This window comes from Neoarius graeffei, chromosome 19 (assembly GCF_027579695.1).
Source record: "Neoarius graeffei isolate fNeoGra1 chromosome 19, fNeoGra1.pri, whole genome shotgun sequence".
In the NCBI taxonomy this organism is placed as follows: Eukaryota; Metazoa; Chordata; class Actinopteri; order Siluriformes; family Ariidae; genus Neoarius; species Neoarius graeffei.
Genome location: NC_083587.1, coordinates 32,081,050 through 32,104,331, shown reverse-complemented (window position 1 = coordinate 32,104,331; position 23,282 = coordinate 32,081,050). Strand labels below are relative to the sequence as shown.

The 23,282-nt window shown below is 39.5% G+C and overlaps 1 protein-coding gene across 1 annotated transcript in view; it reads right to left on the bottom strand.

Annotated features, from left to right (window-relative positions):
• Positions 1-23,282, bottom strand: part of neto1l (neuropilin (NRP) and tolloid (TLL)-like 1, like) — a 266,325-nt gene that overhangs the window by 44,994 nt on the left and 198,049 nt on the right. The window contains exons 5-7 of the mRNA XM_060899991.1: positions 21,830-21,871; positions 21,604-21,731; positions 5,294-5,522 (exon numbers count right to left, since the gene is read on the bottom strand). Of these exons, the coding sequence (XP_060755974.1) occupies positions 5,294-5,522; positions 21,604-21,731; positions 21,830-21,871 (399 nt within the window). The remainder of the gene's footprint in view (positions 1-5,293; positions 5,523-21,603; positions 21,732-21,829; positions 21,872-23,282) is intronic.

Below are 23,282 nucleotides of genomic sequence, written 5' to 3'. Positions count from 1 at the left end.
TCTACCCGGCGTGAAGCACTCACAGGAACACACAACAACAAGAAGAAGTTGGCTGCGACTACGCGAGGAAATCGTGCCTTCTGTGTGTACAAATTAGTTTTATTAGTGTGCATAGTTTTATATAACTTAATTTTCTTATTGTGTGTGAACATTTTGAAAAGCATTTTTATATAATTTATATAACTTTTTATATTGTGTGTGAACATTTTGAAAAGCAGTCTTATCCAATAAAAAAAAAAAGAAATTCAAGAAATGGTTCAGTTACTTGTTTATTTAAAAGAAAAGCTGTATACAAAAGTGAATGCAATGCAGTGGTTCATACAAAACAGCGAGAGTGCTGCTTGTTCTAGTCATGTGGTTGTGACGTCATCGTAAAGAAATCCGTTCTACTCATCCAGACGACTTCGCAACGGCGCCGTTGCCAGATTTTTCCACTCTGGAACCCGTTCTCAAAAAATATCGTTTTGGGGCACCCAAAACGCCGGTGCCGTGTGGACGCCAGGCCGAAACGATAAACAATTTTATCAGATTCACCTGAATCCGTTGCTGTGTGGACAGGGCCTAAGTATGCACTGGCTTGTGCAACCCCAGTGGCTGGGTATTTTACCTCATCTGCATGTCTATGGACTGTGGGGGAACCAGAGGAAACCCACACAGACACGGGAGAACATGCAAACTTCACACGGAAAGGCCCCCATGGGCTATGAGGTTCGAACTCAGAACCTTCTTGCTGTGAGGCAACAGTGCTAACCACTGCACCACCGTACCACCCTTTAGATACAAAATATTTAAAATCTGAAAAATGTTAAATATTTTACAGTTTTAAAGATAGAAAATTCACACATTCAATCAGCTGCTTGCAGTCAGTATTTAATTTAATTTTTTTCACGGTCCAAATCCTGCGCTCTGATTGACTGGCGAGCGGGTCTGTATCCTACAGTATGGACCTCTGGCGACTCGCTCGTTCACAACAGCAACAAACATAGTAGCATTTTTTGTCAACATTTATTTTTTTTTATAAGATTTATTTTATAAGATTATCAAAAATCTTATAAATTTTTGCCAGCATTTCTCAGGAGAATAGCATTAATTTTACAGCATTGATAGCGACAACGACAGTCTTCACAGCGAAAGCGAGTTCTACTACCCTGAGGAAGAAGAAATAAAAGAAAACATTTCAGGAGAAAGCTAAAAACCTCTAATTTGCTAACGCCAAGCAAAAACATGGCTGAATCCTGAATGACTCCTATTTGTATAAATGGGGGACTACATACTGTAGGCGGCAAAATGTAGTTTTTTTCCTGCCATGGAAGTGCACTTGTATACTGAGGAGGAAGCCATTTGCATTACAGCCGTGAATGAGGATTCAAAATGGCGGCTCGCCTCGGCTCGGTTTTCCCTTTCAGGTGCTCGTTTTCTGTTAGAATTTGGTAAAGAAAAAAAATTTATTTACCAGCTTAAAGTCGGTCCGTATGGTGAAATACCGTGACCTCGGCCTTGAATACTGACCTCGGCCCAGAGGGCCTCGCTCAGTACTTTCAAGACCTTGGTCACGGTATTTCACGATACGGACCTCCCAGCTGGTAAATAACGTATATATTTCTCAAAAAAACCAAAACAAAACAAAATGATATCACAATATCTATCAGTAGTATCTCAGAAAAGTCTATTATGACACAATCTATCTATTCTACAGTAACACAGGGATGTATTTGACAGATGCATAATCTAAGACTAATAATAGACACAGGCAATTGATTTTAAGACATCTACAAGGGTCTTTTTTCTCCCTGACTTTTGAATGAAAATCTTGGGCATTTTTCTGCCCTCTTGTTTATTTTTCAGTCTCTGCTCATAAGTATGAGCATGAAAAGACATTTATAAACTCAGGTCAACAGCAGCAGCGAATGTCATTTCATACCAAATAGCAGCTAAGCTGCTAGCTGAAGATGGAAGTGTCAGCTAGACTTATCAACAACCAATTTTAGAAATAAATGTAAATAATCAAACAGGATGTTATACAGTTTATTTACAATATTTACAAAATTATACCTATTGCAGACACCAAGTGGCTCTGACTCGTCCTGGTGTGTTTAAGTTTGAAATGTCAGTCATGTTCTTTACCATTTCAGTGATTGGCAGTTGGCTATGAGGTTCTGGCTCTCTGCGAGGTAGACATCTGTGCTGCACTCATATCAGGATGCTTTTATGCTCACAGTCCTACAGCACATCCGACCTGCATGACCTCTACTCCACATAAAACAACACAAGCAAGCACGGGTACATTGTGGCACCAAGGATCAGGGAACAGAGAGGTGAGGGAGCAGAGCTGAGTGAACCTTACAGCCCCCAACATGAGCACCGGATCACTGAACTGACAGGTCGAAACACAAAACAACATCAACACTGAAAACCTGACATGGATCAGGCTCAGGAAGCCAGGCCAGGAAAATGATCAGTTCAACTTTCAGCCTGTCAGAATGCCAACCGAATGCTGGTGCATTTTATTTAAGCAGTTGGGAACATTAGTGTAATCAAGTGTGGATCAAAACAACCACCTGAACTAGAGAGGTGGTCTCAATCTGTTTCCAATATCAACAACAGACAGAACAATCCAACTCCTCAAAGTGAAGCTAACAAGCTGTGTGTTATGGACTGTGGGCAGCAAGAAAACAGGACTAGTCTGGATGGCTTTCCAATGTGTTCTGGAAATCTAAAGTAACAAAACCTACACACAAATGGTGAATACTGACGTTTTAAACTATTTATTAATTTATGTGTTTATTCATGTCAAGAATGAAATCATTCAGGGGATGAATAGTACAGTCTAGGATTATTGAATGTTGCCATTCATGAGTGAATCAGCATCAGAATCTGAGAATGCACTGTCATTAGACAGAAGATGCTGGTGAGATCAAAGTCTTGAAACAATTTCCATTGATCCATTGATTTGTTAAGCATGACTTAAGTGTAACAGGACATTCATGTCCAAAGAACATGTCCGAAGTACACCATCCCAGCTATGAAACATGAGGGTGGCAGCGTCATGGTATTGGGGTGTTTTGCTGGAAAAGGGACAAGTGCACTTAACAGAATAGATAACATCATGAGGAAAGAAGATTATATACTGTGGAAATACTGAAGCAACTCCCCAAGGCATCAGTTAGAAAGTTAAAAATTGGTTGCATCTAGGTCTTCCAGAAAAATAATGATCCTAAGTATATCTTGTGGATGTAAATGTTTGGTCTCAACTGTCTATTGTCTGTGAAGGTTCTCAGTCATCCAGGTCATTGTAAACAGTAGGAGCTAAAGAAGGCAAGTGGACTTGCTTGAAGTTCTTGAAGATGTTTCACCTCTCATCCGAAAGGCTTCTTCAGTTCTGTCTGACTAGTGGGGAGTTCCAGGTATTTATCCTCTAGTGGACCAAGAGCAACCCTAAGGAGAGTTGTTGAGGTCACATGGGTCGTTGACCCTCTCAGTCATCCTGTAGGTGTTAGGGTCACTGGAGGCTGGTGACCCGAACATCTACAGAAGTCTCAACTGTCTATTATTTTGCTATCAGCACACATTCATTGGCTGAATCAATGTTGAGTGAATAATGGCTATATTCATGTGGTTGGATGAACACATTTTGAAAAAAAAATCAGGAAAAAAGATCAAATATGTGGAACAGATGGATATGGAGAAGGAGGGATAGGATAAGGAAAGAAAAGGGTGAGGATGAGTGCAGACCTCTTCAGTTCATCCACACTTAGGGGTGTGTGTGTGTGTGTGTGTGTGTGTGTGTGTGTGTGTGAGAGAGAGAGAGAGACCCCCAAGAAGCAACACCTGGATGAAATGCTGCAGCAAATTGGATGAAGAGATTGAGAGAGGAAAAAAGAGAAAGAGAAAACAGGGAAATGGTGGGAAAGAAAGAAAGAACATGATGGAGAGTAATTTAATCTTCCATTCATTAACTGAATGCAAGTCATACTTGCTGAAGTTGTTAAAGACACATACTGCTCTTCCTCCTCTTCATCATCATCATCATCATCATCATCATCTGTTGTTGTTTGAGTTTGCGCTTGTCTGCACACACTGGCAGTATTATGAAGGTCATGGTTTAATACTACTGTATGTTGGCTCACCCAAATATTTCTAGACAAGCCAATGACATTCTGTCTGTCCTTTATATGAATGTAACACATTATGGCTTAAGAATCAATGCCACCTAACACTGAATCATGGCATAAAAGAGTAGTTTGCTCTCATCTGTGTGTGTGTGTGTGTGTGTGTGTGTGTGTGTGTGTGTGTGTGTGTGTGTGTGTGTGTGTGTGTGTGTGTCCATGTCTCAGTTTAAGTACCCTGGGAGCTCAAGATTGACAAATGAACTGGGTCAGTGACAGGTGGGTTTCCCAAAGGCATCGTAGCACAAAGATCATCGTTAAATGGTACAGCAAGCATCATAGTGAACACTCTCTTGCCTATTTAAGATGCTCTTAGCTTTAAGAGGCTTTTGGGAAACCCACGCCTGGTCTGTGATGGTGAAGAGGAGCTAAGTTTGTGGATGAAGCTCTTTGTTTACCAGACAATCTATGTTCTATGGTGGGTAGTGACCAAAAGAATAATGGTTGTGAGTACGCGCAGCGGAAATGAGGTTCCTCTACAGGGTTGCTGGTCTGACTCTTTGTGACAGGGTGTGGAGGTGGCAATCCAGAATAACACTGGAACAGAACCACTGCTGCTCTGAATTGTGGGGAGATAGTTGAGGTGGCTTGGGCACTTACAAGGATGCCTTCTGGTCAGCTGGGAAGAGAGAAATCTGGACTCAACTTCTCAGCTTGTTGCCAACTCAACCCCACCAGGAACAATGAAAGGAAAATGAATGAATGAATGAATGAATGAATGAATGAAAAATTTCAGCCATCAGAAATCTAAATGGTTTCTCCCTTATTCCTACATCCCTACAATGTTGTCTAGGAAATAAAAAACACCACCAGTGGCCAAACTTAAAACTATGTACAACTTACAGACTTCTAAAGCTACTTAAACCTACTAAGCTCTGCCTTGTGGGTAATTATTTAAAAGTAAGCTCTTTAAAACAGCAGCCGTGATTACAGTCTCACACAAAACAGAACCATTAAACTTGTTCATTACAACTCGGTTTCAAGCTTCAATGGTTAAATGGTGGGGTGTGTTAAATGATAGTGTGTTTTTAATGGGTATATAAAAAAACAGATTCATCGTTAAGTATTTGAAAGGTGTGTGTGTGTGTGTGTATGTGTGTGCATGCGCACGTGCGTGTGCATCTTACGCTCTTTAAACGTGGTGTAGAGGATGCGAAAGCGGCTGCGGCGGCTGTGCTCATCAGCCCACATACGCACAACACCCAGTGCAGTTCTCAATGTCACGTCACTAGCCACTGTGCTACAAAATTTACACTTCAGATCCTCAACAGAACCGCTGCCATCGTACACAGCCACAAAGTTTCGCTTGCACTCGTTTGAGTTCTGCATCTCATAGTCCAGGAACCGCAGGTAGATCTGAAAATAAATAGAGAGAGAGAGAGAGAGAGAGAGAGAGATGGATATTTATATATATGCTTTAAAAATGTGTAAAACACCTCTATCTCTTGCTGCTATTACAAATAGCTAGCCAGCTAGTTAAACACATTGCAAATTAGCTCACATTTGTCACAGCTTGATTTCCAGCAGCAAATTATTAGCAATTTATGAAAAAAACTAGCTGAGTGTCATAATATACATCCATTCATTATCTGTAGCCGCTTATCCTGTCCTACAGGGTCGCGGGCAAGCTGGAGCCTATCCCAGCTGACTATGGGCGAGAGGTGGGGTACACCCTGGACAAGTCGCCAGGTCATCGCAGGGCTAATACATAGAGACAAACAACCATTCACACTCACATTCACACCTATGGTCAATTTAGAACCACCAATTAGCCTAACCTGCATGTCTTTGGACTGTGGGGGAAACTGGAGCACCCGGAGAAAACCCACGCAGACATGGGGAGAACATGCAAACTCCACACAGAAAGGCCCTTGGCCACTGGGCTTGAACCCAGGACCTTCTTGCTGTGCGGCAACAGTGCTAAGCACTACACCACGTGCCGCCGTCATAATATACAATAATAACCAAATCTATTTTGTTTATTGCTAACATTTATCACTAACTTTCACTCTAAAGTTTCGAACAATCACCTCATCTCATCTCATCTCATCTCATCTCATTATCTCTAGCCGTTTCTTCTGACTGTCTCTCATTTATTCTGAGCCTTTCGATATTTCTCACACGTTTTTGCTCTTGCCTTATCTACCCTGTGTTGTTTGCCAATCGCCTGACCCTTGCCTGATGCTGATTCCTGTCCCTCGCTTTGGCTTCATTGTCAGTCTGCATCCCACTCTCCTCCGCGCATACATCTGTAAGTGCCTGCATTCTAACACAATCACTTTGTCACTATAAGTGATGAAGAATTACAAATGATGAAAGAAAATGCTGTTCCTAAAAGCACTAAAGATGCTATGAAGTATTTTATGTGAGTCGGCATAGATAAGTGACATAAGCCTGTACTGCGCCTTTATTACATTTGCATGCCGCTTTCAAAGTTTGGAATACATTTTTTTTTTGGAAAAATAATCACCTGTGTATTTATACTAAAATAATTATCCATCTCAGTCTCAGTGAATAATAACCTTGACTTCATCTCAGTTATTATTCACTCATATTCACTTTGCCTTCAGCAAATAATTGTTAATTAATTTGTTTCATCACTGCAAATATTAAAGTTTACGGTTTTAACATTTCTTAAATAGTTTCAACACAAACCGGCTGTTAGACGAAGCCGTAACATAATAACCTCCCACTCCTTCACACTTCTCTCTGCAATGGTTAGAGTTCACTAACCACAGTGAGCTCTTTATTTTTTTCAATGAGAATTCCACTCACGAGCATGCCCAGCTAATGGAATATGTGAACTCCTAGGGGGATGTATTTTATTACACAGAGGCAGAGAGCCATAGACAGGTCAATGGTCCTACTGGTGAAATCTCCAACCTTTTAACTCCACTGCTGGTTCATTTTCATACTTATAAAAGGAGGAAAGCACTTTATAGCTTTCTATGAGCTACTTTAGGAGCTTGTGAATGTTGGATAGATCATGTACAAGTCTGACTAACAAATATATTGTATAATGTTGAAATGAGCAGTGATTTGGGCATAACTGAAAAGTTAAATTCAAAGTCAGTTTGATTTGTATAACACTTAACAACATAGTCACAAAGCAACTTTACAGAAATCCTAATATCATGGTCATGGTTCCAAATTGATAATCATGATGAGTGATTGGTGGTTTCAGTTTTAAGGCTTGCTGGATAAGTTCAGGATAAAACATAAGCTTTGACATTTTTTGGAACAAGGATAGTACAATATCATATATACTGTAATATTACATTTAAAAAAATCAGTGTCAATCTGGCTTGCCATAGTGTGAAATGCTTGCCAGATTTCAGGTACTATGGTCAAGATCGACTGTGAAGTAACATGTTTCCTGTGCATTCTGACAATGGCTCCATTTTTTTTTCTAAGTCTAGTTTAATGTACAGCAATTCCATGTTCCCAGTGTCATGATTTATTTCTTTTAAAGAAATGATGGAGAGCATTCTGGCAGGAGAATAGCACTCACCCTGTCTTCTGAGGCATCAAAGTCGACTTTGAATGTCAGGCTCGGATCTTCCTGGGATTTTTATGTTTTAGGATGAGTGCTGTTCTAAATGCTTTTGAAGGAGGAGAATGTCATCTCATTTCTTTGTTCCATATATCACTTTCTCTGTCCTCCTAAGGGGTTCAGCAATGGACTGGACTAAAGTTTCTAATTAGGTGTCAAAGCATGAAAATCTCTAAAGTTCTTTGATATTTTGAGGAACAGGCCAGTCGGTGACTGCTTGGGGCTTCCATGCAGTCCAGATCTTCCATCTTCCTTTCTTGCTTGGCATCATCCATGACAGCCCATGACTTATAATGTACCCCAGAAATGCCACTGCATTTCTGGGGTACATTATACCCCAGAAATGCAGTGTCCATGGCAGTCACATTTTTTTTCCCCATTGGTTAAAAAAAGGTGGTCTTCCATTACTTTGTTTACGACTCTCTTTACATGGTGGATGTGCTGTTCAAGGGGAATAAAAAAAAAAAATCTAAATTTCACCAATGTAAACAAAAAAAATGCCAAGCATGTCTCTGAGGATGTCAACAGTAATGTCAGAAAGGGGGATGGAGCATTGACTCCATTCCCATCCTATACTCCATTACTAAGCATTCATATGAACAGACAGAACTTAAAGGTTACCTTGCAAATAGTACAGCAGAGCCCTTCCCTTTATATGTATAATGGAGTATCCCATGGAGGAGGGTGATGGAAAGGGTAAATTATAACCTTGGGCAAAAAATCTAGAGAGCCATAGATCCATAGCTTTGTTCTGAGTTAGGATTAAAGAGTAAATATGGGACTTAAGTTGTGTCCTGTTTGAGACAACATCAATAGCATGATTGTATGATCTGGGAAGGAGCAGAGCACATGCTTTTGAGTTTACTGAACTCTTCTTGGAATACAAAGTGCCATTTGAGGATCAGTGTGGATTAATTTCCAAGGGAAATATTTCCATCTCTACAGGCCAGTTTTGAAAACATATATTAATTCTAAATTCTTGATGAATGAAAAGTGGTGATGAGAGCAGGGCTGTTCCATTTGCTTCAAGCAGTACAATGTCTTACAAAAGTATTCATCCCCCTTGGTGTTTGTCCTGTTTTGTCACATTACAAGATGGAATTAAAATGGATTTTTGGGGGTTAGCACCATTTGATTTACACAACATGCCTACCACTTTATTGTGACACACACAGTAATTGAGATGAAAAAAACAAACAAAACCAGAAAACTGGAGTGTGCATAAGTATTCACCCCGTTTCGTATGAAACCCCTAAATAAGAGCTGGTCCAACCAATTAGCTTCAAAAGTCACATAATTAGTTGATTTAAGATCCACCTGTGTAGAATCAGTGTCACATGATCTGTCACATGATGTCTGTATAAATCAACCTGTTCTGGAAGGACCCTGACTCTGCAACACTACTAAGCAAGCAACATGAAAACCAAGGAGCCTCCAAACAGGTCAGACACAAAGCTGTGGAGGAGTATAGATCAGGATTGGGTTAAAAAAAATCCCAAACTTTGAATATCCCAGGGAGCACCATAAAATCCATTATAGCAAAATGGAAAGAACATGGCGCCACTCCAAACCTGACAAGAGAAGGCCGCCCACCAAAACTCTCAAACTGGGCAAGGAGGGCATTAATCAGAGATGCAACAAAGACACCAAAGATAAGACTGAAGGAGCTGCAGAGATCCACAGTGGAGATGGGAGTATTTGTCCATAGGACCACTTTAACCCTTTGGTGACTGACCCCTTGAACATGGTTCCTCCAGGAACGATGACATTTCAGTCGTCAAGACAACGGAAAAACTAAAATACAAGAGCATTTTGTTTTGTGCACAAGAGCATTGTGACGTATCTTTGTGTTTTTGTATTTTAGTTCTTCTGTTGTCTTGACAACTGAAAAGTCATAGTTCCTGGAGGAACCATTTTCAAGGGGTCAGTCACCAAAGGGTTTTAAGCTGTACACGCCACAGAGTGGGGCTTTATGAAAGAGTGGCCAGAAAAAAGCCATTGGGTAAAGACAAAAATAAGAAAACATGTTTGGAGTTTGCCCAACAGTAGGTGGCAGACTTTCCAAACACATGGAAGAAGATTCTCCAGTCAGATGAGACTAAAATTGAACTTTTTGGCCATTATGGGAAATGGCATGTGTGGTGCAAACCCAACACTTCCCATCACCCTGAGAACACCATTCCTACAGTGACGCATGGTGGTGGCAGCATCATGCTATGGGGATGTCTTTCATCTGCAGGGACATGAAAGCTGGTCAGGATTGAAGGAAAAATGGATGGCACTAAATACAGGGCAATTCTGGAGGAAAACCTGTTTGACTCAGCCAGAGGTTTGAGACTGGGAAGAAGGTTCACGTTCCAGCAGGACAATAACCCTAAAGCTACACTGGAGTAATATAATGGAAAATATTTAAATGTCTTGGAATGGCCTAATCAAAGCCCAAACGTCAATCCAGTTGAGAATCTGTGGCATAACTTGAAAATTGCTGTACACCAATGCAACCCATCTAATTTGAAGGAGTTGGAGCAGTTTTGCCTTGAGGAATGGGCAAAAATCCCAGTGGCTAGATGTGCTAAGCTAATAGAGACCTACTCCAAGAGACTTGCAGCTGTAATTGCAGAAAAAGGTGGCTCTACAAAGTATTGACTTTGGGGGCTGAAAATCTATGCACACTCCAGATTTCTGTTTTTTCATCTTAATTATTGTTTCTGTCACAAAACAACAATTTGCACCTTTAAAATGGTAGGCACATTGTGTAAATCAAATGGTGCTACCCCCCCCAAATTCCATTTTAATTCCAGCTTGCAATGCGACAATACAGGACAAACACCAAGGGGGATGAATTCTTTTGCAAGACACTTTTGAGGCTTTGCACCACCACATGACCCCATAGCAACAGTAACCATGCTACCTTGACAGGGGGCATGCTTGCAGTGCTTCATTCAGATGAGTTAGTTGTTACTGATCAGTAAGGAAGGTTTTGCTGTGTTTTTGGGTGTGCAAATTGTTCTGAATGAAACAAAGACATCAGATTTTTTAATTTACCAAAACTAATTAATCATTGGGGGAAAAAATAGAGACTTTTAAATGTAGAAGGGACAAATGGGGAAAATAAATTCAGCAGGACTTGGTGTCGAATAGAAAGGTCAAAAACCTTGTGGTATGCTCACTTCATTTCAATGAAGTTAAGAATAAAAAAACATAATTTCACAACTGCAGCAAGGTGTTCATTCTTATACAGTGAAGTGAACATAAGCAACACAGCGGTTCAGTATTGCCTAACCTTCACTGAGACTTAAGTGCATTTGTATTCGGGAATCCTTCAGAGCATGTTGTGCAGGCACTTGGGACCCAGCTGTTGTGGGAGACACCTGATACTGATTTGAGTGCAATCAGCACATGCATATAAGGACACAGAGGCTATGCAAAGTATTATCATCACTGTCATGTTTGTTTCTAGCCATGTTTATGTCTCTGCTTTCAATTTCATTTGTTTTGTTTTTGTAAATATCACACCTGCTAATAAACACTCTTCCTGCACTTAGACCCATCTACTGCTGCATATCTGACAGAATACTTCACAAAGTCTCTGTGAAAACAATGCCCTTATTTGTGCATGCTGATTACGCTCAAATCAATATCAGGTGTTTCCCATAATGACTTTATCCCAAGTGTGTGCACAACGAGCTTTGAAGGATCCCTGAAAGTAAATGCACTTTTTAAGTCTTGGTGAAAACTTGTTTCATTCAGAATGATTTGCACACCAAAAAACGCAGCAAAACCTTCCCATACCGATCAATAACAACTAGCTCATCTGAATGAAGCACTACAAGTGTGCCCCCCTGTCATAGCAGCGTAGTTACTGTTGCTATGGGATCACATGATGGTGCAAAGCCTCTATATTCAGTAAGCATTTGGGAAATGAGAACATCTATTTGCTGAAGTTCTGAAAGTGAAATTCTTTCCCATTCTTGCTTGATATATGACTTCAGTTGCTCAACAGACCAGGGTCCACATGGACATACAATCCCAATTCCAGAAAAGTTCATATGCTGTGTAAAATGTAAATAAAAAAACAGAATTTGATAATTTGCAAATCACGGAAACCCTATATTTCATTGAAAATAATACAAAGACAACATATCGAATGTTGAAACTGAGACTTCTCATTGTTTTTTTTTTGAGAAATATATGCTCATTTTGAAATTGAGGTCAGCAACACATTTCAAAACAGTTGGGACAGGGCATGCTTACTACTGTGTTGTGTTGTGTTGTATCATCTCTTCTTTTAACAATACTCTGTAAATGTTTGGGAACTGAGGAGACCAATTGCTGTAGTTTTGAAAGAGAAATGTTGTCCCATTCTTGCTTGATATACCATTTCAGCTCCTCAACAGTTCAGGGTCTCCTTTGTTGTATTTTGCACTTCATAATGAACCAAATGTTTTCAATGGGAAATAGGTCTGGACTGCAGGCAGACCAGTTTAGCACCCAGACTCTTTTATTACAGAGCCATGCAGTTGTAATACATACAGAATGCAGTTTGGCATTATCTTGCTGAAATAAGTAAGGCTTTTGCTAAAAAGATGTCTGGATGGCAGCATGTTGCTCCAAAACATGTATATATCATTCAGCATTAATGGTGCCTTCCCAGATGTGCAAGCTACCCATGCCGTGTGCACTGATGTACCCCCATACCATCACAGATGCTGGCTTTTGAACTGTGCTGATAACAAGCCGGATAGTTCCTCTCCTCTTTATCTCAGAGGATGCAGTGTTCATGATTTCCAAAAATAATTTCAAATTTTGATTCATCAGACCACAGGACACTTTTCCACTTCACCTCCATCTGAGCTTGAGCCCAGAGAAGATGGCAGTGTTTCAGGATGTTTGTATATGGTTCGCAGACGATGGTTTTCAGAGGTGTTCCTGAGCCCATGCAGTGATTTTCACTACAGAATCATGTCTGTTTTTAATGCAGTATCTCCTGAAGGCCTGAAGATTAGACATTCACTGTTGGTTTTCAGACTTGTCCCTTGTGTAGAGATTTCTCTGAATTCCCTGAATCTTTTAATGAGGTGTATCACAGATTAAGTGTTCCCCAAATTCTTTGCAATTTTACATTGAGGAACGTTATTCTTAAATTGTTGCACTGTTTGCCCACGCAGTCTTTCACAGAGCGATGAACCCCTCCCCATCTTTACTTCTGAGAGACTCCGCCTCTCTGGGATGCTCTTTTTATACCCAATTATGTTACTGACTTGTTGCCAAGTAACCTAATTAGATTTTTTTTAACATAACTTTTCTAGTCTTATGTTACTCTGTCCCAACTTTTTGGAAGCATATTGCTGGCACTAAAGTCAAAATGTGCACATATTTTTCAACAACAATAATATTTCTCAGTTTCAACATTTAATATGTTGTCTTTTGTACTATGTTCAATGAAATATAAGGTTTCCATCATTTGTAAATCATCACATCCTGTTTTTATTTGTTTTACACAGCATCCCAACTTTTTTTGTAATTGGGGTTGTATTTTGTGCTTCATAATAGACCACATATTCATTGGGAGGCAGGCACGCCACTTGAGCAGCTGCACTCTTTTACTACAAAGCCATGTTGTTGTAAGATGTGCAGAATGTGGCTTGGCATTGTCTTGCTGGAATAAGCAGGGACATCCCTGAAAAAGATGTCATCTTGATGGAAGCACGTGTTGCTCCAATACCTGTATGTACCTTGCAGCATTAATGGAGCCTTCACAGATGTCCAAGTTACCAATGGATGGGCACTAACACACCTCCACACCATCACATCATGGCTTTTGATCTTTGTGCTGGTAATAATCTGGATGGTCCTTTTCCTCTTTAGCCTGGAGGACACAATGTCCATGAGTTCCAAAAGCAGTTTAATATGTAGACTGATCAGACCACACCACACTTTTCCACTTTGCATCAGTCCATTTCAGATGAACTCAGGCCCAGAGAATTCAGTGGTGTTTCTGGATGTTGTTGATATTTGGTTTTTGCTTTGCATGGTAGATGCAACGATTGGACTGTTTTTACTGACAACAGTTTTCTGAAGTGTTCCTGAGCCCATGTATAATATCCTTTCTACAATAATGTTGGTTTTTAATGCAATGCTGTCTGAGGGATTAAAAGTCACGGGTGTTCATTGTTGTTTTTTTGGCCTTGCTCTTTACATCTAGAGATTTGCCTGGATCTTTTGATGATATTATGAATTGTAGATGGTGAAATCCCTAAATTCCTTGCAATTATATGTTGAAACAATGTATGTTCTTAAACTGTTGGATTATTTGCCCATACATTTTTTTTTCACTGCGAGTGGTAGTGAACTTCGCCCCATTCTTGCTTGTGAATGACCTGAGCCTTTCCAATTACCAACTAACCTGTTTACCTTCAATGTTCTAAACAGGTACTTTTTGAGAATTCCACAACGTTCCCAGTCTCTGACTGCCCCTGTCCCAACTTTTGTGGAACATGTTATTTACAAAAACAAAGTTTATCAGTTTGGACATTAAATATCTTGTTACTGTATTGAATATAGGTTGAAAATGATTTGCAAATTTTTGCAGTCTGTTTTTATTTTCTGTTTTACACAGCGTCCCAACTTTTTTTTTAAATCTGGGTTGCAGTAAAATCTGGTTTGCAGTGTCTCATTATAAGACTGGTAATTGTAACAATATTTTTCAGTTTGGTCTTGGTTTAGCTGAAGTTTGGTCAAAGGGTGACTTGCTAAGGATCATGGGATTTGGAATTTGTGGTAAGTGCACACACAGACACACAGCTAGAGGTGACAGTGGCAATGAAAAACTCTCTGAGGTGAAATGAGGAAGAAACCTCTGGAGAAGTGTGTTTGGGAATTCTTTGGGAAAATATTTTTCAAGATAGGTTCTATTATGAAGTGTTATCTCCCAAAAGGCGTGAAGAAAATTCTCAGAACAATTTCTTTATTTAATGCTAGTTTACTGAAATTCTCTCACGATTATATAAGTGACAAACCACTTTCTCAAAATATAAAACAGAGTACTCTTATCTCATAAAACAAAACAAAACAGATGCATCTGGGAAGATCTTCTTGGAAAAGTTTGCTGGATTGTTCTTTTGCAAAATCTTTATAGACTAACTGTCCAGCCCATCTCATAGCCATAACTAATCCAAGTTTTTAGAGCCAACTTTTTACATTTTTTTGAGAAAAGTCCAAGTCCTCAGCTGGTGACATCATTTGTTGCCCATATGATCAAGTATTTGCATATTCACGTGTGTATGCAATGGTCCTGAAGGAACCCAGGGCATCTCAGAGGCCTGCACTCCAAGACAGTCTATGTATATATGTTTAAGGTACCCCAGCCACATTTGCTTATAATTAACTTGGGTCAAACCACACTAAGGGAGAGAGGAAAAAACAGCATTACATTATTACATTTCATATTAACAATTAACGACAAAAGAAAAGCAACATCCTTTTTAATGAACGCTCTTCAAGTGATCCTACCATCTTCTGGGTGACACTGGATTCTGGGATTATATTTACTACACTATATAGTCATATAGAAAAAAGGACAAATATTACTAATTATTCTATCCACATTCACTAGATCTGAGCAATCGTGTGCTCTGATTGGCTACTCTACTACTAGGCTACAGCTCCTATACAGTGAGTAGGGAAAAACAAAATGGTGGAGTGTATTGATGAACCAACCGAGGACGAAATAAAAACGCTACTCAAAAACAAAATCCCCAAAATTATCAAGTATTTAAAAGGAACAGAAATAGCTAAAAGAATATAGTTCTCTACCCCACCATATCTCCTGTTCCACACTCCAGCCCAGTCGGTGGTGGTAATGCACCTTTAAGTTGGTTTGCTAACCACCAAAAACCCTAAAGAAGAAGATAAAGGAAATCCCCCCCCCCCAAAAAAAAGCAAAAAAAGCAGCAAAATATGGAATGAAAGTATTTGATAGTAAGAACATATCTTTGTATTTTTCAATAATTATTATAGCATTTTTCACAAATTGCTGCTGCCATTTTGCTGGTTTGTTTACAGTCTACGTGGAAATTTTGTCGTATGTTTTGTATAAAGTTTTTTATTTACCTAATTTGCAAAAAATAAAAATACTGTTTCTCAAAATCCAGTGAATGTGGATAGAATAAAACAGTTATTCCACGCCATCTCATTGTACATGGCTTATAGCCGAGTCGACGTGTATCAGCTCATGTATGACTCAATTTCATGGAATAACTGTTAAATGTGTTGAAAAGATGCAATTTGCACTTGGAAATGCAGGTTTGGACTTTGTTAAAATATATCATAGGAGGTTCAGACATTTTCCAAAAATGTCTCAATGGGGAAAAGGTCAGGTTTTTGGCAAACAGGGCAAGGCTAAATGGTAAAACTTGAAAACAAAGAAGGATCAGCATTGGATAATTCAGACAGGCAAATATAAGGCTCACTAACATGACGGGCTAGACAGCTTGAGCAAGATGTAATGACTTTGTGAGTCCTAATTATTTCAAGGAATATATTAAGGATGAACAGATGTTCATGGTCAGAAGTTCGGGATAGGTAGTTTGTGGGTTTTTTTGATATGGGTAATACAGTTTATTTGGTTGATCATTGTTCTGTAAGTAGACACAAAAGCTGTTGTAACATTTATTATTATTATTATTATTATTATTATTATTATTATTATTATTATTATTATTAAGGGTGACCAGTTTTCATTGTCAATGTTATACTCAAATTTGCTGATCATATTTGATATATGAGGAACAGTGTGTCTGTGTGTGGGTGGGATGCATACAGCTTAATGAAAGCGCTTCTTCATTAAAATGAAACTATTACAGAAGCCACATCCTTGTGTGTCTGTGTCTTCAACATGCTACATACAGACATGCCATCAGCATGAGTAATGAGCTGGAAATCCAGCACTGCATCTCATCACCAATCTGAATGTCAAACAGTGTGGGTGTTACAAAGAACAAATTATGGATATAATGGGTCCATAATGAGGAGTATGTAATGCCAAAATCATTTCCAAATTGATGGAAAACAACACATTTCATTTTAAATATGGCTAAACATGCCAGATTAATTGTTAGTAGAAAGAGTGCTTATTAAATTGTTCATGGGATTCACGAACACAGCACAAACACCTGCTTCATTTATTTCCATATACATGCAGTGATGAATGAATTATGCTAGCACCTGCACCTGAAATGAATTAGTCATTTATAAAAATCTCATTATGTTTCACTGAAGTAAATAACTTGTGGAAATAATATTGATAATAAAATAAGATTCTGTATTGTATTATCCACTTAACATTTAATAACACTTTTATTTGAAGGCTTTTTAGAGTTGAGGACAAATGTTTGTATCCTCCTTGGATAATGAATGGATAATGACAATGGTTGGATGCAGTTATAAAGTTAAAAAAAAGTGAATGCACTGATTAACCCTTTGGTGCCTGCCCAAAAGTCCCCTATTTTCACTAATGCCTATTCAAACAAATAGCTTGAGGTTAGACTTCAGGATACCCATCATGCTATATACCATTTTAAAGCTTTTAAATAAGCTAAACAACTGCACTATGTCTGGTAGGCTTGATATTTATTTATTTATAATACCTTGGTCCAAATCAAACTCTCCTCCAGAAAGACTGCCAATTTCACTATCTATCCTACTTTCATCATCACGTTCGTCACAATTCATAAGAATTTGTCACTTGTTCTACTGTTGTCATGGCCCAGAGGCTGTGGGTGCAGATTGGACCCAATGAGCAACTACCAGAAATAAACTGAGGCACACCTGGCATCTGGCTTGACATTCTTAGAGCCTAGTCTAAAGGAGAGCACAAAGCTGAAGCGGGAGCAAAGCAATAACCACCTGACTTGATGCACGTTGAGGCATTGAGCAGACTTGAGGTACTCAAGGTTCTTATGATCTGTCCATATGATGAATGGAATTTCAGTCCCCTCTATACAAAGCCTCCAGTCTTCCAGAGCCAGCTTGATAGCTAGTAGTTTTCAATCACCAATGCCATAGTTATGTTCCACTGGAGTCATATGATAAGAAAAAAATGCACAGGGGTGCATCTTGTTATCCCTGGCTGAGCTCTGGGACAGGACAGCCCCAACACCTGTGTCTGAGACATCCGCTTCGAGGATGAACTGAATAGCAGGGTCAGGGATGATGAGAACTGGCACCGTGGAGAATCTGCTCTTAAGAGAAGTCAGTCTCAGTATGGTTGGTCCACAAGAAGGGGTGCTTGGAAGATGTGAGTTCAGTCAGGGGAGCAGTGATTGTGCTATAGTTCCTGATAAACCTCCAATAAAAGTTGTCAAACCCCCAAAAATGCTGCAGTTCCTTGCAGGGAAGAGGGAACAGGCCACTCAGAGACTACCTTGCCTTTGTCGGGGTCCATTTGGACCACCCTAGGGGGAATCCCAAAGCTCAAGAAGGACACAGTGTGCTTGTGAAACTTGCACTTCTCTGCTTTGGTGAAGAGTTGGCTCTCTAGGAGTCGTTGCAGGACCTGTCTGATGTGGAACTGATGGACTGCCAATGTGAGGGAGAAGATGAAAATATTGTCAAGATAAACAAAAGTGAACTGGTTAATAAAATCTCATAAGACTTCATTGACATCAGGGCTTGAAAGACAGGGGGTGTTAGTGAGCCCAAACAGAAGAACTAGATATTTGTAGTGGCCTGTAAGAGTGTGAAACATCATCTTCCACTCATCTCCTTCTCCTTATTTGCACCAGGTGGTAGGCATTGCAGAGGTCCAACTTGGTAAAAAACTGAGCCCCTTGAAGTAACTCGAAGGCAGTGGACATGAGTGGTAGGGAATAGTGGTTCTTGACAGTAATAGCATTAACTCCCCAATAGTCAAACGAAATCTCAATGGCTAATGTTGACTAGCAGATGCCCACCTGTATCCCTGCATTTACTGGTGGGCAGACCCTTTTACTGGGTAGCAGGAGATGAAATGTCCAGACTGTCCACAATAAAAACAGGAACTAGTTTCTCTGTGGTGTCTTCTTTCCTCTGGGGTTACCTGGGTCTTGCCTAATTGCATGGGCTCTAACTCGCCCTCCGATGGAGAGGTGACAGTCCTGGGTTCGACCCTTCGGCTCCACCTCTGATCCCTTCTCTGATTGCACGGCAGAAGGCGAGTGTCCACCCAACCAGTCAGGTCTACAAAGCCATCCAGGCTGTCAGGAAGGTCATGCAGTGCAATCTCATCCAAGATGGCATAATTTAGCCCATGAAAGAAGGCATCAAACAAGGTGCTCATGTTCCAGTCAACTGCTGTGGCAAGAGTCCAGAATTCGATGGCGTAATCATGAAATAAATGAACACCTTGCTTCAGACCCATCAGTTGTCTTGCTACCTCCCTGCCCTTGGGGGAACAGTCAAACTTTCTGCATCTCCTCAGTGAACTCCCTGAAACTCAAACATCAGGATGCCCTGGCATCCCAAACAGCTGTTCCCCACTCTTGTGCTTTTCCTGTTAAGAGTGCAATGACATAAGTTACATGGGAGCTCTCAAATGTGAAGGCAGACACCTGAAGTTCCATGGCTAAGGAGCACTGTGAGAAACAAATGGCAGGTCCTGGCTGTGGAGCAGGTAGTTGAGGCTCATGGGGGGGTAAGGCTGGAGCAGCTGGTTGACTGGTTGGAGCTGGTGCTGGTCGGCCCACGATTGAAGCCTGAAGATTCTCCATCTCTGAGGAGAGACTTTGTAGGGTATCAGTGATGGAGGACATACTCTGACGAACAGCGATGATCTCTTGCTGATGAGATCTGAGAACAGAGTCCTGCTTGGCCAATGCAGACTTGAGTAAGAGCATCGTAGTCTGCTGGGTCCATAGTGTGGTGGATAAAATTTGTCATGGCCCAGAGGCCATGGGTGCAGATTGGACCCAATGAGCAACTAACAGAAATAAACTGAGGTGTACCTGATGAGTCCTCTCACAGTTACCAGAGGACTAGCCCCCCCCACTGTAACCCTAGCTGTATACGTGAGAGGCCAAGGGCTATGGAAATGGAGATCGACGCCGCCCGATGTGCCTGATTTACATGGACTTTAGACTTTTTACCTAATGAGTAGGCTAGTGAGGAGAATAGGCAGGAAGCAGGCGCAGCAGCACAGTCCAAAATATCTTAGTGAAATCCAAAGAAGACAGAGTGAAGACATAGTAACAAGTCACAATAATCCCAGCAAAAAACACAGACGGGGGGAGTCCCAGTCAAAAATCCCCAAAATCAGCAGGTAGAAATCTTAATCCAAAAAATGTAGTCCAATTCAGGAAACCAAACGTGAATGTGAACATAAACTTGACAAAACTTAGTGGCGAGTATTTATCCACGTTGTGTAATTCTCCTCGGTGTGTTTATATAGAGTGGCTAACACCAAATGCATAGCAGGTGTGCTAGCACAGTGTGGGGAGAATGGGGAAAACATGAAGTGGAGCGCAAGGGCGCAGGTCAGAATTTGGAAGTTCCGGGCTGGATCATGACAGCTGTAAATCATGTATGTGGTCACTTACTCGAAGACACATTTTGAATCTGACTGAGGTAGTTGCATTACTTACAAATACAAGGCAGTAAAAGGCAAGCAATCAAAAGAAAGGATTCATTCTTACCAGAACCTGACTGGCTATGGTACAATAAGTATAGTTAAATTATTTTTTTAATTTGTCTGTTTTCAAGGTATTTTTATTTTGTCTTTGCAATCATTGTCATTGTTCCTGGAGGAATGATATTTAAAGAGTCCAGCACCAAAGGGTTAAATGATGGCATTTTGCTTCTTCACTTATGCTACTGAAAGAGGATCAGTGCAACGTAACACACCAAGGACTGTATTTACTAGGATTAAAATATTTTGCATATGCAGGCATGTGTCAAAGAACAGATGGGTAATTTGTGTTGTGTGCAAAGCAACAACATACTTTAAGCTCAGATCAGATCCTTTCTGTTTTGAGTTAATGTATTTTAGGTTTTGTGGTTGTGTTTTCTGGTTTGCTATTATGTTTTGGTTTTAGTAACGTTTTTACACTTACCAGTAACTGTATCAAATGGAAGAAAAATTACACATTTGGAAATGTATCCAAATGAATACGGACAAGGTATGATATTGAACTTAAGTGTCACCACCTTCATGTTTGCTTCATAGTCTTGTTTACTTGAGTGAACTCTAATTAGCCTTTTGAGCTACATTTTTTAAATTAGCTTGCTTCTTCCCCACCACTGGTCTGGAATACATTAGCGGTGGACGTCTGTCATTGAGAAAGCAACCCTTAGGACCATGTTGCTGCTATGTATGTACACGTTTGCCATGCTGCTCACGTCTCTCCTCTGCTAATTTGCTGACGTTCCAGCTAGCTTAAAGGAGGATGAGAGATCTGTGTACAATATGAAGTGCTGAAACCATTCACATTTGAAAGACTTTGAAAGCTTCAAAGCAGAACATTCCCTCTCTTCTTTTTTTTTTAATGCCTTCAATCCCTCAATCAGCCAGTAAATCAAACCAGAGTGGCTTTATGATGTGATGCATACGTTTAACAGAAAGTTGAGTGTTTTGAAAATATGACACCGATCTAAACTAATAGATAAAATTAATATGTTAGTAGTGAAGAAGAATTTGGTTTGTAATTAAAAATCTGATAGACATTTAAAAACTTTTATGAACAAATATTAGTGAACTATGAAACACACTGAAGCATCATGTAAGCATGCAGTTTGCCTGAAGCTAACATGATAGCTCTAAGCTTTCTTTAACTTTGGGATAATCTGAACATTTTGTATATTTCATTCTTGGCTAAAGTAAGTTTTCTAGCTGTGTAAAGAAACAGCACTAACCTTAGAGTGGGGAGGAGCTCGGATGAACCACTTGCAGTCCACGGCCTCCGTTTGTAAAGCTTTAGCATCTCTGATGATCTGCTGTGATTCAATGATACCTTCAGGTCCACTCATCTCAAACTCACATGCTACAGCAAGAAAGAGAGATGTTTGTTTTAAAAGAGTCAGAAGAATGAGCAATGTGAGCTGGAAGGCAGTGAGTTGAGAACGAAAGATCGATACATACCGGGAAGAGGCTTGGGGACTCCAATGTCTTTAAAGTCAGGATCTAAAAGACAAGAAAACACACCATGCATCAATGTGTTCAGCTGCCAAATTACAGGTGCACAATTTAAACTGACTACATTTAACTTTTTTTGGCTTCCTCAATTAATGAAATATAATTGGCAGTCACACTAGTGAACATGACTCTTGTGACATTAACATTAGAGATCCCATTTACATGTATACATTAGCTGTTCTTGTACTACAGTGGTGCTGAATTCTCTAATCTAGTTGGCCAGAAGGTGTTTCATTATAATAACAGAAGCTCTGACAGTAGTGCAAGCTGTAAGGCAAATCACAGGGATGTTCCACATAATCTACGTCTAACAATACACTGAAGAACAACATATCATTGCAACAACATACAGTACCAGCCAAAAGTTTGTATACACCTTCTAATTCAATGATGTTTCTGTATTTTGACTATTGTCTAAATTGTAGAACAATACTGAAGACATCAAAACTATGAAATAACATCTGGAACATAATTCCATCTATGTTGGAAACAAAAAAAAAAGTGTAAAAAAAAAATTCATATTTTAGATTCTTTAAAGTATCCAGCGTTTTCCTTGACGCTTTGTACACTATCAGCATTAACTTCACCAGTGTCATGAGGTAATCACCTGGAATGCTCTTCAATTAACAGGTGCCTCGTCAAAAGTTAATTAGTGCAATTTCTTGCCTTCTTAATGCGTTTGAGAGTAAATAATAAATATACAGTAAATAGCCCTATTCCACAACTGTAGTAATCCCATATTATGTCAAGAACTGCTCAACTAAGTAAAGAGATGACATCCATCATTACTTTAAGACATGAATGAAGTGTATTTTAATTAATAAAGAAAGCACTAAATTAGATGTGTCCAAACTTTTGTCTGGTACTCTATAAAAAGACATTTAGTTAACAGCTATGGAAGGAATCTCCAGTGTCAGTACTTGGTAAGTTTGTCACAATGAATTAGCAAGAATCAAATTATTTTATCCATTTATTTAATCCATTTATTTATTTCCTTGAAATTTTCTTTAAGCAAAATCTTATAATTTGTAAAACATTAAAACTAATCTAACTAAGGAGTTGTCTTCTTGTGATAGTGTCTTATTGTTACACATATTTGTACATGTAATGCTATCCTGACATGTAATCTGTTGGTTTTTTTTAAATTTACTTCAAATAATAGTGATAAATTTCAATAAAATACATGGCTTGTAAATTGGCGAAATAACTGTGATAAACGACCATGCTTATAATATGGAGTAAACAGTAATTATCATATAGTTATAATTGTGCTGCTTGACTGAAGGCTGTTAAATTACAGATGATCTTTTATGTCCTTAGCTGATGCATTTTAGTACCATAATTTATAATCCTGAAAGATTCCAAATGGGAGCACAAAACAAACCATTAAGCACTTCGG